Genomic DNA, 14,726 nt, shown 5'->3' with positions numbered 1-14,726 from the left:
GGGGCGGGGGCTGGGGGTGGGGCCGGGGGTGGGGCTGGGGGCGGGGCTAAGGAGGGGGGGGATCCCGGGGTGTGAGGGGGTGGGGGCCAGGGTTGGGATCCCGGGAATGGGGACCCCCAAAGCGGGGATGGGATCCAAGGAGCGGAGCGGGGATCCCGGGGGGGGGACCCCAACCCCGGTCCGGGCAGGGCTGAGGACGCCCCCGGCCCGGTCCCCATCCCCTCCCCGGGGGGGGGGGGGGGGGGGGGGGGGGGGGGCAGCAGTGCAGCCGGGGTTCCCGCAGCCCCCTCCCCACTGCGGGCGGCCCCATCCGGAGCCGCGGTGCCCCCATCTGGGGGGGTCCTAAAGTGGGGGTCCCAGCGTGGAGGGAGCCAGGGGAGGGGTCCCAAGGTGGGGGGGGGGGGTTCGGGGGGTGATCCTTGGTTGGGGGGGACGGGGACACTTTGGGGGTTGGCTTCGTTCTTCTGCAGGAGGAAGAGACCCCCCCGGTGGGGTCACCCGAGGCTGCGGGGAGCAGGACGCGACCCCCCCCCTTGTTGCGGAGGGTGCTGGGGGGGCAAATAAAGGGGAAGGGGAAAAGGAGCCCCCCGTTTTGAGGGGCAAAAGAGGGGGCACCCGGATTTGAACCGGGGACCTCTTGATCTGCAGTCAAATGCTCTACCACTGAGCTATACCCCCGCTGCAAGCACAGCACCCTGACTCGTGCTGCACCAGCACTGCATCCAACGGCATCCATCCTGCACCCCCGGCCTATGGACACCCCCTTGTGCACCCCATTCAGCACCCATGACCCACAGACTCCCCCATGCACAGCCCCCCCCGTCTCACCTGCCCACCCCCCAGGGGTCGCAGGATGCAGCCCCCAGCCTCATCAGTTCGGGGGGGGGGGTACGAGGCATCATCACCCCCAAACCCATCCGCACAGAGCAGGATGGAGCCAGCGCAGGCTCGGACCGTGCGTGCACTGCAGGGGCTTGGGGGGGCTGCGGGACCCCCGGGGGTTGGGGGGGGGCAGAGGCACCAATGTGGGGCTTCCGTGGGGCTGGGACGGGGGGGATTAGAGCCGGAGACAGCAGCGTTGGGGGGAGCACCCAGCGGGGGGCGGATGAGGGGAGCGATTGTCCCCGAGGAGCGGGGTCAATATTTGCTCCCGGAGGCGCTGAGCAAACACAGGGGCACGATCCGGGGGACAAAGGAGGTTTGGGGCCACCCCAGTGCGAGCGGCCGCGGTGGGTCCCCGACCACCGGCCCGAGGTTGTCCCGTGCCCCATCAGCCTCCCCCCTGCTCTTTACATGGGGAAACTGAGGCACGAATGGCCCAGGGCAGGGCCCGAGGGGGTGATCTCCATCCCACATCCCTGCGGAGCCAAGGAGGGGACCCCGCAGTGTTCCTGCCCTGGGGACAAACCCTGGGGTGCCTTTCCCTGCTTCCAAGTGTATTGGCGAGGTCGGGGGGTGCCCCCCCGCCTGCTTGGGACCACAGTGTCTGGGGGATGCTCGGGGGGGGCCATTAACGGGTTTGCCCAGCGCCGGCGCAGCTCAGCCGGGTGATAAGAGCCTGGCCAGGCAAACACCTCGTTAGTGAACCCATTAGGGAAGGTGCAAAGCCCGTCACCCCCCGGGCCTTGTGTGTGCACAGGGAGGGGGCACACGGGACATGCATGGCATGGGGGGGGGGGGGGGCACAAAGCAAACTGCGTGCCCAGCGCTGCGCTTCCTGCATTTGCCCCCTGCTTTCTCCTCCCTCCTTCCCACTGCCCCTTATAAAATATGGGGGGGACACAAACCCCAAGGCTGCTGTCGCTTGGAACTGCTCGATTCCAGCCCCCCAAAACCATGGGGGGGGATGCACACAGGGGCACCCCAAGCTGCACCCACCCGGCGCCGGAGCCAGACTGCACCGAGGGGGCTGTTTGCTTTGGGGCTGTTGCCCGCAGCGAGGGGAAGGCTGCAATTATGTTAATCCCTTAACCCCATTAGGTGGGCAAACAGTTTGAGCAGCGGGGCTCATGATAGGCTCTGGGCTACAAATACCCCCTGTGCCCCCGGCCCGGGGCACCCAGCGCCACCGCCAGCACCATGCCGATGTCCCCGGCCATCCTCATCCTCATCGCATCGCTCCTGCCCCCGGCCTCCGGGTACCTGTGGGCCTGGATGTACTCCCTGCCCCACCAGCTCCCCGAGGAAGCAGCACTGGGGAGAAGCGCCAGCCCCGAGGACCAGGCGGAGGAGGTGAGGGATGGGTGCCCGGTGCGATGGGGGGGTCCTGGGGGGCAGGAGGGAGCGGGGTACGGCTGCGGTAGGGTGGGAGCTGGGTTAGAGCCAGGGTGGGAGCAGAGGGGGTCCAGGAGCAGGAGGTGGCTTTGCCCCTGGGGTGGGAGCAGAGATGGGTCCAGGGGAGCTGGGTTTGTACCAGGGTGGGAGCTGGGTCTGGAGCAGGGATGGGTGCAGGATCGGGGTTTATAGGCAGGATGCGAGCGGGGTTTGCCCCTGGGATGGGAGCTGGGGCTGGGAGAGCACGGTTGGATACAGAGCAGGAGCCGGGATTGCAGCAGCGGAGGAGCCGCACTTCCAACCGGGATGGGGATGGGGATGGGGATGGGATGGGAATGGGAATGGGAATGGGAATGGGAATGGGAATGGGAATGGGGGGGACCGGCAGGGGGCGCGGGCGCTGCGGGCGGCGCCGTGCGCTCCAGTGGCGCAATCGGTCAGCGCGCGGTACTTATAGGGCAGTACTGGAGCAATGCCGAGGTTGTGAGTTCGAGCCTCACCTGGAGCAGACTTTTACGTGCCCAGACGGCCGCCACCCCCCCCTCGTTCCTCATCACCCCTCTCGCATCCATCCCCGCTTTGCTTCGCGATGCGTGAGCAGCTTTTGCCCTCTGTGTGTCCCCCCATAGGCAACAACGTGCGGCCCGAGCACCCCCTGCACCCACGGACACTTCTGCGACGAGCACTTCGGGCTGTGCCTGCCCGAGCGGCCCGAGGGGCAGTACTGCCGACGGGACACGCACTGCGCCCAAGGCCTCCTCTGCATGTTCGGCAAGTGCCAGCAGCCCGTGCCCGACGGGCAGGAGGGTGAGCGGGGACTGGGCTTGGACGGGGCGGACATCGCAGCATCACCCCCTGATTGGAAAGGGAAGGGAAGGGGGGGACGCACCTCACCCATTGATCCATCCCCGTCCCCGTTCCCGTTCTCCCCTCTTGACGCTGTTCCCCATCCCCGCAGGAGCGCGGTGCGTGCGGGACGAGGAGTGCGGATCCGGAGGGTGCTGCGCTCGGGTGCACGGTGAGACCGTTTGCAAGCGGCGGCTGGAGCGGGGCCGGAGCTGCCACGTCCCCCCCGGGGGTCTCGCCTTCAGCATCAACCAGCTCTGCCCCTGCGAGCAGGGACTCGTGTGCAGGGCGAGCGCACCCCTCCGAGAGTGAGTGCGGGGGTACCGGGGGGGGGTACACGGGGGTCCGGACCCCGGTGCTACCGCTGTGTGCTCCATGTCCGCAGGAAGGAGTTCGAGTACCGGCCGGAGAGGAGCGAGTGGCGCTGCCGGCAGCCCTGAGATGCGGCTCCCTATTTATTGCCTTGTAAATAGCGCGTCCGATCACCGCCCATCACCGCGGCTTCGGGTCCCCCTCGATCCAGCCACGGAGCCGGGCGGGTCCCAGCTCCATCCGCAGCCGTTCCCTTTTGGTTGGGCACTGCAGAGCTGAGTTGTGTCCGGTCTCAGCCTTGTGTGTGTCCCGTCCCCCCCCCCCCCCCGCACCAGGCACAGCCACGGGGCAAGGTCTCACCGAACTGTTTATTACAAAGAACCAAGCGAGTGGGGCGAGTCCCCCCCCAAAAACACCAAAATCCAACAAACCCAACAGAATAAATAAATAAAATACACTTTTTTTGGGTCTTTTAAATAACGGTTGTGGAGTGACATAAATAGGGGCATCCGCTGCCCATGGGGGGGCCTGGGGGGACCCCGCTGCCTGGCAAGCACCAGGACAGGCAGGTCTCAAAGCACTTGGCAGCAGTGACACTGTGTGACCCCCCCCAAGGGGAAACTGAGGCACACATGGGCAGAGGCGGCAGAGTGGGGTGTCCCCCCCTTGACCCCTCCAAAGCTTGGGGGGGGGGGTCTGGGTAAGGCAGCGACCCCCATAAATGGGGCAAGCCCGGCCCCACGGTTGAGGGCTGGATGTGGGGGGGGGACACCCCCACCTTGGTGCGGGTTGGGGGGGGACACACACACAAAGGGCACCCCGGGGCGGGCGCAGGAGAAGGCAGTGCCCTGGGGGGGGACACACACACAGACAGGCTCACGGACAGACAGACGGACACAGTGGGATGGGGCGAGAGCAGACGGGAACAGCGCGGGGGGGGGCACAAGGAGAGGGGGGGCTTTGCCCTGTACACCCCAATCCCAGGGCAAGGGGCCCCCCCCATAGGGCAGGCCAGGGCTGGGCGGCTGTTAGCACGTGTTAGACCCCCCCAAACTGGCTCAGATTTACACCCCCCCCCAAACTCAAGCAGAGCCCCTCCAATGCAAACACATGCAAACTGCCCCCCCCCCCGGCACGCAGCACCCCAACACCCTGCACACACTGCACACGCATGCACTGCACCCCCCCGGCGTTGGGGGGCGCTGTGGGTCACAGCCCTGCAGTGGGGCAGTGCCAGGCTGTAGGCACTGCTTGGGGGGGGGGGGATGACGAGCGCAGGGACCCCCCCCTGCAGCCGGGTGGCAAAGAGCACCATGGAGAAGCAGGGGGCACCCGGAGGGGGGGGCACACACAGAGCCCCCACCATGGGGCAGGGGATGGGCTGGGGGGCCCATTTGGTCACTTGCCCCCCCCGGGCAGGGAGGGCCTGAGGCACCGCGAGATGTTGGGGGGCTGCGGTGTACGGGGGGGGACACCCCCCAAGTGAGGAGTGGGGGTCCCAGGGCAAAGCAGGGGCTCCCCATAGGGGCACAAAGGCAGTCGGTGGGGTCCCATCCTTTTGGGATCGGGGGGGTCCATCCCTGCCCGCACCCCCTCACCCTAACGGGGGGGGGTGAACATCCTGGCCCCATCTCTCCCCATCGCTCTGCTCCGGTGCTCCCTGCCCCATAGCCCCCCCATTGTGGGGGTGCGGGGAGGGGGGGGCAGCCGGGGGGGGGCCGTCTCCCGGCTCCATGTCGATGTCGGTGCCGCAGGAGTCACCGGGCTCGGTGCCGGCTGCCATGGGCTCCATGTCCACGGTGTCCTGGCGGGACAGGCGGTGGGGGGGCTGCCGGGGGGGGCGGCCGCGCGGCACCGGGTACGGACCCTGGTTAGGAGAAGCAACCACACCGTGCAAGGGGGGGGGAGAAGGGAAGGGGAGGGTTAGTTGGGGGGGGGGGGCACATGCGCTCAAGCCCAGCCTGGCCTGCACACGCTGCTCATTCAGGACATGACTTGTGTCAGGTCTCAGCCTGGGGGGGGCCAGGCTAATGGGGGGTAATGGGGGGTAATGGGGGGGGTTGTGCCCCAGTAGCCACAGACAACACAGGACACGTGTGTCCCCCCCTTCCCTTCGGTGGGGCAGGGATCTGCACACCCCACACCCCCCCCAAGCTGGTCCTTGCTCTCAATGAGGATCCCCCAGGATCAGGGTCTGGCATCCCACATGGAGGCATCCCATGATCCCAAAGGGGATGTTTGGGGGGGGGGGGGTATAGATCCCAGAGAGACCCCAACCTCGGGGGGGGGGCACCAGCCCCAGGCAGGGAGCAGATCCCTGGGGGGGGGGGAATCCCAGGGATGGCCCCATCCTGGGGGGCTGCAGCTCCCCAGTGTGACCCCAAACCTGGGGTGGAGGGGGGGGCTTCAGTTTCCCTCAGTGTCCCCCCATCATAGGGGCACCCCACATCCCTCCCCATAGCAGCCACCCCAAGGATGCTCCCAGTGCCTGGGGGTGATGCTGTGGGGTCGGGGGGGGTCCTGTGTGTGTCTCACAGCGCGTGCTCCTCCAGGGCACCGGGGGGGCTGGCATCGGGGCTCCCCCGGCCCCAGAGGCCCAGGTTGCGGCGCAGGGAGGTGAGCACCTGTACCTGGAGGTTGGAGACGGGCGCGGGGCTGGCGGCCAGTGCTGCCGTGGCCATGGTGCGGTTGAGCAGGGGGTTGGGGGGGTTGCTGCTCGGGGGGTGCGTCGCCTTCCAATAGGCTTCCAGGTACTCGGCCAGGTGCTCACAGGCCTCCTCCAGCTGGTTCTCGTCCAGAACGATGTCGAACATCTCCTGGATGGGGGGGGAAGGAGGATGTGGGGCAGAGTGGGGGCTATGGGGCTGGGGTATGGGGCGGGGAGATGGGGGAGATGGGGGCTATAGGGGAGGGTGAGGGCTATGGGCAGTGCTATGGGACAGGGCAGGTGCTATGGGCCAGGGTTATGACGCAGGGCTATGGGCAAGAGTAGGGACTCTGGGACTGAACTATAGGGCAGGGTTATGGGACAGGGCTATGGGACAGGGCAGGGGCTATGGGGCAGGGAGATGGGGCAGGGTAAGGACTCTGGGCCTGAGCTATGGGGAAGGGCTATGGGGCAGGGCTATGGGGCAGAGCTATGAGGCAGTGTGGGGGCCATGGGACATGGCTATTGGGCAGGGTGGGGGGCTATGGGGCAGAGTGGGCGCTATGAAGCAGGGCTATGAGGCGGGGGGGGCTATGGGGTAAGGCTATAGGGCAAGGCTATTGGGCAGAATGGGGGGCTATGGGGCAGGACTATGGGGCCCCTGAAATAGGAGTAGGTCCTATAGGAATGGGCTGTGGAGCCTACGGGATGGGGGGGGGGCCTATTGGAGCAAGGCGGAGCTTACGAGCTATGGGCGGGAGCCTATGCTAAGGGGGCGTGGCTTCAGCCTCATGGGCGGGGCCTAACGTCAAAGGGCGGAGCTTATGGGGGCGGAGCCAGCGCCAGAACGAGGCTGTGGGCGGGGCCGGGCACGCACCGGGGGGCACTGAGCCAGCTTGTCCGAGGCCACCATCTGCACGTTGAGGTGCTTGGCCTGCGACTTCCCGCGAGACTTCACCAAGCGCTGCAGGACCTGGGGGGGGCACAGGGACCCCGTGAGCCCCACACCCAACACTGGGGTCCCAATGAGCCCCCCCCATGAGCCCTGCACCCAGCATTGGGGTCCCAGTGAGCACTGGGGTCCCAGTGAGCCCCCCCCCCCCCCAATGAGCCCCACACCCAGCATTGGGGTCCCAGTGAGCCCCCCCCCCCCCCCCATGAGCCCCACACCCAGCATTGGGGTCCCAGTGAGCCCCACACCCAGCATTGGGGTCCCAGTGAGCCCCCCCATGGTCCCAGTCCCACCTTGGGGGAGGCGATCTTGATGTAGACAATGATGGGCGCCAGTGAGGTCTTGGCCAGCTGTGCCGGGTGGTTGATGGTGTCAGCATCCAGTGCCACGAGCTGCAGCGTCCGAGCCAGCTCGAAGATGCGCTCGGTCTCACTCTGCACCTCGGCTATGGGATGGGGATGGGATGGGGTCAGTACCATGGAGGGGGATAGGGAGATCCCCCCCACACTGTGTCCACTTAGGGTGTTCCCAACCCTTCCATGTCCCAGAGGTAGGTGGGAGAGGATGGGGTCCAAAGGGATGTGGTACCACCCCCAACACACACACACACAGAGGGATGTCCAAGCTACATACCCAAGACATCTGTATCAGGAGCAGGGGAGGAAGGAGCAGCGTGGAGGGGAAGGAACCCAAAGGAAAGGAGAGAAGGAAACAACAGAGAGAAGATAAAAGAGGAGGAGGAGGAGGAGAGGCTGAATCAAAGGGGTTTGGGGTGAGCACAAGGGACAGGGTCCCCCCTTATTGCTCACCCCAGCATGGGGACAGGAGGCTGATACAGATGGAGGCTTGGGAGGCAGGGGGGGATGTCAGTGTCAGGGGGTTCAATGGGGGTGTTCAGCACTGAATGGGGGGGTCCCCAGGCTCACCCAGGCTGGAGCGGGTGCTGGAGCGCTCGATGATGGTGTGTTTGCTGGGGTTGTTGAGCACTGAGCGCTTGGCCAGGGAGATGTCAGCTGTCACCCTCGTGATGGAGATCCTGGGGGTGCAGGGGGGCACAAAGCGGGTGCAAAACCCACCCCAATGGGACCCTCCTGATACCCACCCCCCCCCCCATCTGTCATCCCCCTCCTATGCTGGAACTGGAGCTCCTCAGGGGAGAGATCCCCCCAACCATGGGGCAAGGCATTAGGGGTCCCCCCATGGGTTTAGGGGTCCCCTTGTTGTGTTAGGGGCCCTCCCATGGGGTTAGGGGGTTCCCCCATGGGATTAAGGGGCCCCCACAATGTTGGGGGTCCCTCCCATGGTGTTAGGGGTGCATCCCCTCATGGCATTAGGGGTTCCTCTTTGGTTTTATGGGTCCCCTCATGGGGTCAGAGGGTTTTCCCCATGGGATTAGGGGTCCTCCATAGGGTTAGGGCTCCCCTTGTGGGATTAGGGTTCCCCTTGTGGGATTAGGGTTCCCCTTATGGAGGGAAGGGTCCCCCACATAGTGTTAGTGGTTTCCACCGTGGGATTAGGGGACCTCGCATGGGATCACCCCTCCTTGGGGTGAGGAATCTCCCTGTAAAGTGTCCCCTCAGGGGTCACCTTTTGCCATTAGGGACCCCCTATGGTGTCAGTGCCCCCCCCCATGGTGTCAGTGCCCCCCCCATGGTGTCAGTGTCCCCCCCATGGTGTCAGTGCCCCCCCATGGTGTCGGTGCCCCCCCTATGGTGTCAGTGCCCCCCCATGTCCCACCTGCCATCAAAGCGATGCTTCAAGAAGTCAAAGAGCGCTTTCTGCATCATGTCCGTGACCTGGGCAGGGATGCACAGAGGGGTCCATGACACCGGGGTCCCCCCCCCATTGTGTCCCATTCCCCCCATGCCCCCCACTCCTCACCTCGTACCCCTTCAGCGACGGCCCCACCAGGATGATGGGGCGCATGGAGGGTACCACGTCATAGGGGGGCACGTGCTCGGTCTGTGGGGCAGAGCTGGGGGTCAATGGGGTGAGCACAAGGATTTTGGGGGGGGGGGGGAAGGATGCTCAGCTTCACCCCTGTGGGGGGGACAGCTCCAAAATGGGGGGGGGGGGGGGGGGCTGCAAGCGGGGGGACCCCCAAACCCCTCCCGGGGGGGCCCTCCCGGGGGTCCTGTCGGTACTCACCGACTTCTGCTTCTGCTTCGCTACGTGCCAAGGGGCCGGGGGGGCCGGGGGCGAGAGGAGACAAACAAGGCATGCGTGTTACCAGCCATGGGACACACGAAGCTTCGCCCTGCTCTGGGTTAGGTTCTGGGGTGCAAGCAGGGCTCAGAGCGGGGCGCTTGCCCCCTGTTAAGCCTTTGCAGACCCGCTTCTCCCCCCCACACCCTCCATCCCCCCCGTGGTGGGGCTGTGGTTGCACCCAGAGCCCCCCAGCTCCTGCCCAGCTGAGGGGGAGGAATGGTCCACTCTCATTCGCAGGGGGGTGCAGGGTGACACACGGGCCGTGCTGGCACACACCATGCGCACACATGGGGAGCCCAGGCAATGGGGGGCATGGACTGATCCATCCATAGGCCATGGGGGGAGGCAGCCACAGGTTCATCCATCCCATGTACTATGGACTGACCCATCCCATGGACCATGGGGGGAGGCAGCCACGGACTCATCCATCCCATGGACCACGGGGGGATGCAGCCACAGACTCATCCACCCCATGGACCATGGACTGATCCATCCCACGGACCACGGGGGGAGGCAGCTACAGACTCATCCATCCCATCAACAACGGGGGGAGGCAGCTACAGACTGATCCATCCCATGGACAACAGACTGATCCATGGGGATCATGGGGTCCACGGACTGATCCATCCCATGGACCATGGGGGGAGGCATCCACAGACTGATCCATCCCATGGACCACAGGGGGAGGCATCCACAGACTGACCCATCCCAAGGCCCACAGCGGGAGGCAGCCATGGACTGATCCACCCCATGGACCATGGCCTGATCCATGCCATTGCTCATGGGGGGGGGATGCAGCCGCGGACTGATCCACCCCATGGCCGGGGGGGGGAGGCAGTGTTAGGGCAGGCAGGGTGCAGCAGGCGAGCGTGGGGCCCGGCGGGTGCCGTTACCTTCCTAAAGAAGGGGATGCGCTTGTTGTGGGCTGGGGGGGTGGTGACACTGCTCACGCTACTCTTAGGGGAGCGGTGGGTCTCCATGGCCGCCTCCTCCTCCTCTAACTCATCGGGGTCAAAGGCAAAGCTAGGCATGTCCAGGGCACCTGGGGACGGGGGCAGCCGGAGCAGGGGATGGGATGGGGTGGGGGGGAGAGAAGAAGAGTGATGATGGCGATGGAGGAAGGGGAACATGGAGGTGTGGGGATGGTGGGAAGAGCAGGAGGGGATGGGAGAGGAGATGGGGGGTCCCCAGGGGATGGAAGGGGGGGGGGGGGGGGCACCCGCCTGCCTGCACTGGAGCTATGGACAAGGAGGGGGGTCCTGCCCCGGGGACCCCCGACACTCTTACCGCTGGCGGGGGGGGTCGGGCGGCGCGTCCCGGTGACCACATCACCCAGGCTGGAGCTGGAGTTGTCGCCTGATTTGCTGGATGGGAGAAGCACAGGGATGAGGATGAGGATGGGGATGGGGATGGGGATGGGGATGAGGATGAGGATGGGGATGAGGATGGGGATGGGGATGAGGATGGGGATGAGGATGGGGATGGGGATGAGGATGGGGATGGGGATGAGGATGGGGATGAAGATGAGGATGGGGATGAGGATGGGGATGAGGATGAGGATGAGGATGGGGATGAGGATGGGGATGGGGATGAGGATGGGGATGAAGATGAGGATGGGGATGAGGATGGGGATGAAGATGAGGATGAGGATGGGGATGAGGATGAGGATGAGGATGGGGATGAGGATGAGGATGGGGATGAGGATGGGGATGGGGATGAGGATGAGGATGAGGATGGGGATGAAGATGAGGATGAGGATGGGGATGAGGATGAGGATGGGGATGAGGATGGGGATGGGGATGAGGATGGGGATGAGGATGGGGATGAGGATGGGGATGAAGATGAGGATGAGGATGGGGATGAGGATGAGGATGGGGATGGGGATGAGGATGGGGATGGGGATGAGGATGGGGATGAAGATGAGGATGGGGATGAGGATGGGGATGAAGATGAGGATGAGGATGGGGATGAGGATGAGGATGGGGATGGGGATGAAGGGTTGGGGGTCAGCACCATCCGGAGCTGGGGCTGAGCCGCACCTGGAGCTCAGGCGGTTCTGCCTCATCTTCTGCTCCTGCAGCAGCCGCATGTTCTCCAGCTTGACGGGGCTGGGGATGAAGCCGACCTCACAACCCTCCTTCACCAGGCGCCCGATCCACCAATCATTGTTGTACTTCTGAGGGAGGAGAGGGGCAGGAGCCAATGGGACCCCCAATTCCTGCCCCCCCCCAATCCATCCCCAACCCTGTGCCCACCTCCTTGATGTGCAGGAAGTCCTTGGGCTCGAAGCAGATGGCCATGCCCTGCACTGGGACATCATCACCGGCGGATGGGTTGTACCCGACGTTGGTCCGTACGGCAAAGGCCACCGGCTTCGTCTGGCAATGGGACAGGTATCAGCACCTTCCACACCCCCCCAGCACCCACAGAGAGCAGGAGCTGGTGCTGCAATGGTGCTGGTGCCAGCGGCAATGGGTACCCACGGCACAGCCCCTCACTGCGACACCAATGGGGAGGTAAAGAGGGGCTCATTGCATGCAGCAAGGGGAGAACCTGGGATCCCAGTGCCACCCAGTGCTCCCACTGCTCCCCAGTGCACCCAGTGCAGCCCTGCCACTCAGTGCACTCACTGCTCCCCAGTGCCTCACAGTGCACCCCCTGCCACCCAGTGCACTCACTGTTCCCCAGTGCCTTGCAGTGCACCCAGTGCACACACTGCCTCCTAGTGCCGCCCAGTGCTCCCACTGCTCCCCAATGCCACCCAGTACACCCAGTGCTAACTAGTGCCACCCAGTGCACCCAGTGCCACCCACTGCTCCCAGTGCCACCCACTGCTCCCACTGCTCCCCAATGCCACCCAGTGCACCCATTGACCCCAGTGCCCCCCATTGCTCCCAGTTGCAGGCCTCCAGCGCAGGTGCTGCCGTGGGGCTGGGGGCTCCCTCCCACCTTGGCTTTCTCCAGCTGGGCCATGGCCTGTCGCTCCGCCTCCTTGCGCAGAGCCTCCCGGTCCTCCTCCAGCGACACGTCCGAGTCCGACGGGCGGCTCGTGTAGGACTCGGCCGAGCCCTTTGTGGGGGGGGGGGGGGCAGAGGGGACGGGGTCAGTGCCCCCCACCCCAAGCACCCACCCCCGTGTCCATGGGGGGGGCCCCGAACGCTGCCTCTGCCCCACGGATCCGGCCCCCGGGTGATGGAGCCGCAGCTGCTCCTGCAGGGAACGTGACCCGGTCCGGGCCCCCCCCCCGAAGGGAGGAAATTGGGGATCCCCCCCCCCCCGCACCTCCCCATTGCCCCCCCCAACTCATGGACAGCGCTGACCCCCCCCCCCCCTCCATGGCAATGGGGTCACCCCAGGACAAGGCTTGGATGGGGTCAGAGCCCCCCATAACCCAGAGCAACCCCCAGCCCCATGGCAATGGGGGTGAAGGCACCAAGCACCCTGCAGGTGGGGGGGCTGCTGCCCCACAAGTCCCATCAGAGCCCCCCCACACTTGCGGTTGTGGGATCCCCAATTTGCCCCATGGAGATGTTTGGGGGGTGGAGGGGGGCGCTCCCCTTCACCCCAACCCATGGGTCAGCAACTGGGGACACCCCCACCCCAAAACCATGCGGCAGAGAGACCAAGGGGTCAGCCCTGAGCCCTATGGGGAGGCTGTAAGGGGGGCAGAGGGGACACCCTCACCCCACACCCGCTATGGGTCCCACAGCTCCAAGGCAGCGGATGGGGACCGAGGGGTCCGGGGGGGGGCAGAGGCTCACCGGGGCAGCGGGGGGCTCTTTGCCGGGTACCTCCATGGCTGTGGGGCCGGGGCAGGCGCTGGGGCGGGCGCTGGGCTCGGGGCACCCGCTCAGGTTTCAGCCCCGGGTATATTTAGCCCAGAGCCGGGCAGGGGTGGGGGCCACGGGGGGGGGGGGGGGAGAGGACAAATAGGGCCCAATATGGGGGGGGATACATTGGGAAGGGGATGCAGGACCCCAATATGGGGGGGGGGCACCCTGGGAATGGGGGTGTGGGACCCCAGATGGTCCCAGTGACTGCAAGGCTGATGATGGAGGGGAGGGGGGGGCACAGCCAGGTTGGCCTCAGCCATTGCAATCCTGGCTCCTGATGTGATTCCCGATGGGATGAGGATGAGGATGAGGGACCCCCCCACTCACCTGCCTGACGAAGCTGTTGGAGGTGGTGTCGGATGAGGTGCTGCCATCCGAGCGCTTGAAGCGGCTCTTGCGCCTGCTGTACTTGCCCTATGGAGAGCAATGGGGGAGCCCCAGGACTTGGGGGGCAGCTCTGAGCACCCCCTCCCCAAAGCCCCCCCTTCCATTGCTCCATCCCCTCCCCTGCCCCACAGGTTCCTATGGGATGAGAGAAGGGAAACTGAGGCACGGAAGGGGTTGCGCCCACTGCCATGCAGCCCCCCCCCCCCCCCCCCAGGGCCCAGCATTGCCTCATCCATAGGGATTGGCTCTGTGATCCCAATGGAAAAGTGCAGCTGATGGGATGTGGGGCAGACCCCACTGTGCTCTCACCCCCCCCCCCCCAAGCCAAACCAGAACCCAGGGAGGTGTGTGCTATGGGGGGACACCCACATGCTCCTATTGGCATCAATGGGGGGCAATGGGGATGCTCCAGTGCCCCCCCCCCTTGTGTCACAGGGACAGCTGGGCCCAGCTGCCACCACCATGGGGGGGGTCCCAGAATGGGCAGCTCTGGGTATTTTTAGGTCCTTCCCCCCCCCCCCATTGGTATGGCCTTGGGGCTCAGTGTGGGGTCGCCATGGGGGGGGGGACCACAGCCACCCAGAGACCCCCCCACCCATGGAGATGGGGGGACCCGCAGCACCTCCATCCCTTCTATGTGTGTGTTCCCCCCCCATTGTCACCCCAAGTGGTTGAATGTCCCCATAGGGGGGCAGCACCCAGACACCCCACGGGGAGGGGGTGCCCCATGGGGGCACATCCCTTGTCCCCCATATAAAGGCGATAAACCGGGGGGGGGGGGGTCACACACAAACCACCCCAACGGAGTTTTCCCAATCCCTAAAAGTTTCCCCATGCACCAGCATCTCGGGGGGGGGAACACGGGACGGACACACAACCACAGTGACACAGCAAGCACAGACCCCCCCGTGCACCCCCAAACCTGCGATGGGGCCCGCATTATGGGGAGGGGGGAATCACCCCAGTTATGGGGTGTAGGGGTTGAGGGGGGGGAATCAATGGGGCTTTCCCTTCATTGCGGCCGGGGGGGGTCACCTGGAGGGCGGCGTTGTCCAAGACGTCCATCTGGATGTCCTGCGTGGAGCTGGGGGGGGTCCGGGCCATGCCGCCTTCCCGCACCATGGAGCAAGCGGGGACCGGAGGGGGGGGGGGGGGGACGGGGGGGGTGGGAAGCAGGAGGAGGATGAGGATGAGGATGGGGATGGGGACGATGGATCCCGGGCCTCGCCTCGGCGGTGACGGCGGCTCCGGCGTGCGGAGAGGGGAG

At 65.8% G+C, this 14,726-nt stretch overlaps 2 protein-coding genes and 2 non-coding genes across 5 annotated transcripts; 2 read left to right on the top strand and 2 right to left on the bottom strand.

Moving 5' to 3' along the window:
* Positions 1-606: 606 nt before the first annotated feature.
* TRNAC-GCA (transfer RNA cysteine (anticodon GCA)) lies at positions 607-678 on the bottom strand. Its single transcript has one exon. It is a non-coding gene; the product is annotated as a tRNA-Cys (tRNA).
* A 1,401-nt stretch (positions 679-2,079) lies between these two features.
* Positions 2,080-3,432, top strand: LOC117437099 (dickkopf-related protein 3-like). The gene is made up of 3 exons (XM_034070304.1): positions 2,080-2,232; positions 2,904-3,081; positions 3,233-3,432. The coding sequence occupies exons 1-3, from the start codon at positions 2,080-2,082 to the stop codon at positions 3,430-3,432; spliced, it is 531 nt and encodes a 176-aa protein (XP_033926195.1).
* Positions 2,693-2,782, top strand: TRNAI-UAU (transfer RNA isoleucine (anticodon UAU)). The gene is given in 2 exon segments: positions 2,693-2,730; positions 2,747-2,782. It is a non-coding gene; the product is annotated as a tRNA-Ile (tRNA).
* A 1,194-nt stretch (positions 3,433-4,626) lies between the features above and the next one.
* Positions 4,627-14,593, bottom strand: CACNB1 (calcium voltage-gated channel auxiliary subunit beta 1). 2 transcript variants are annotated; one of them, XM_034070245.1, is made up of 14 exons: positions 14,495-14,593; positions 13,400-13,486; positions 12,189-12,308; positions 11,495-11,617; positions 11,279-11,415; positions 10,527-10,603; positions 9,180-9,199; positions 8,913-8,993; positions 8,769-8,827; positions 7,958-8,067; positions 7,325-7,476; positions 6,957-7,052; positions 6,063-6,248; positions 4,627-5,299 (listed from the first exon to the last, which is right to left on the bottom strand). In XM_034070245.1, the coding sequence occupies exons 1-14, from the start codon at positions 14,579-14,581 to the stop codon at positions 5,027-5,029; spliced, it is 1,608 nt and encodes a 535-aa protein (XP_033926136.1). In that variant the 5' UTR covers positions 14,582-14,593; the 3' UTR covers positions 4,627-5,026. The 2 variants fall into 2 exon arrangements, with proteins under 2 accessions (XP_033926136.1, XP_033926138.1); XM_034070247.1 differs by lacking the exons at positions 4,627-5,299; positions 9,180-9,199 and adding an exon at positions 10,133-10,281 and having other exon boundaries at positions 5,838-6,248; positions 10,521-10,603.
* Between the last annotated feature and the right edge of the window lie 133 nt (positions 14,594-14,726).

The sequence above is a fragment of the Melopsittacus undulatus genome, chromosome 17 (assembly GCF_012275295.1).
Source record: "Melopsittacus undulatus isolate bMelUnd1 chromosome 17, bMelUnd1.mat.Z, whole genome shotgun sequence".
NCBI classification, from domain to species: domain Eukaryota; kingdom Metazoa; phylum Chordata; class Aves; order Psittaciformes; family Psittaculidae; genus Melopsittacus; species Melopsittacus undulatus.
This window is presented reverse-complemented; position numbering and strand designations above follow the sequence as displayed.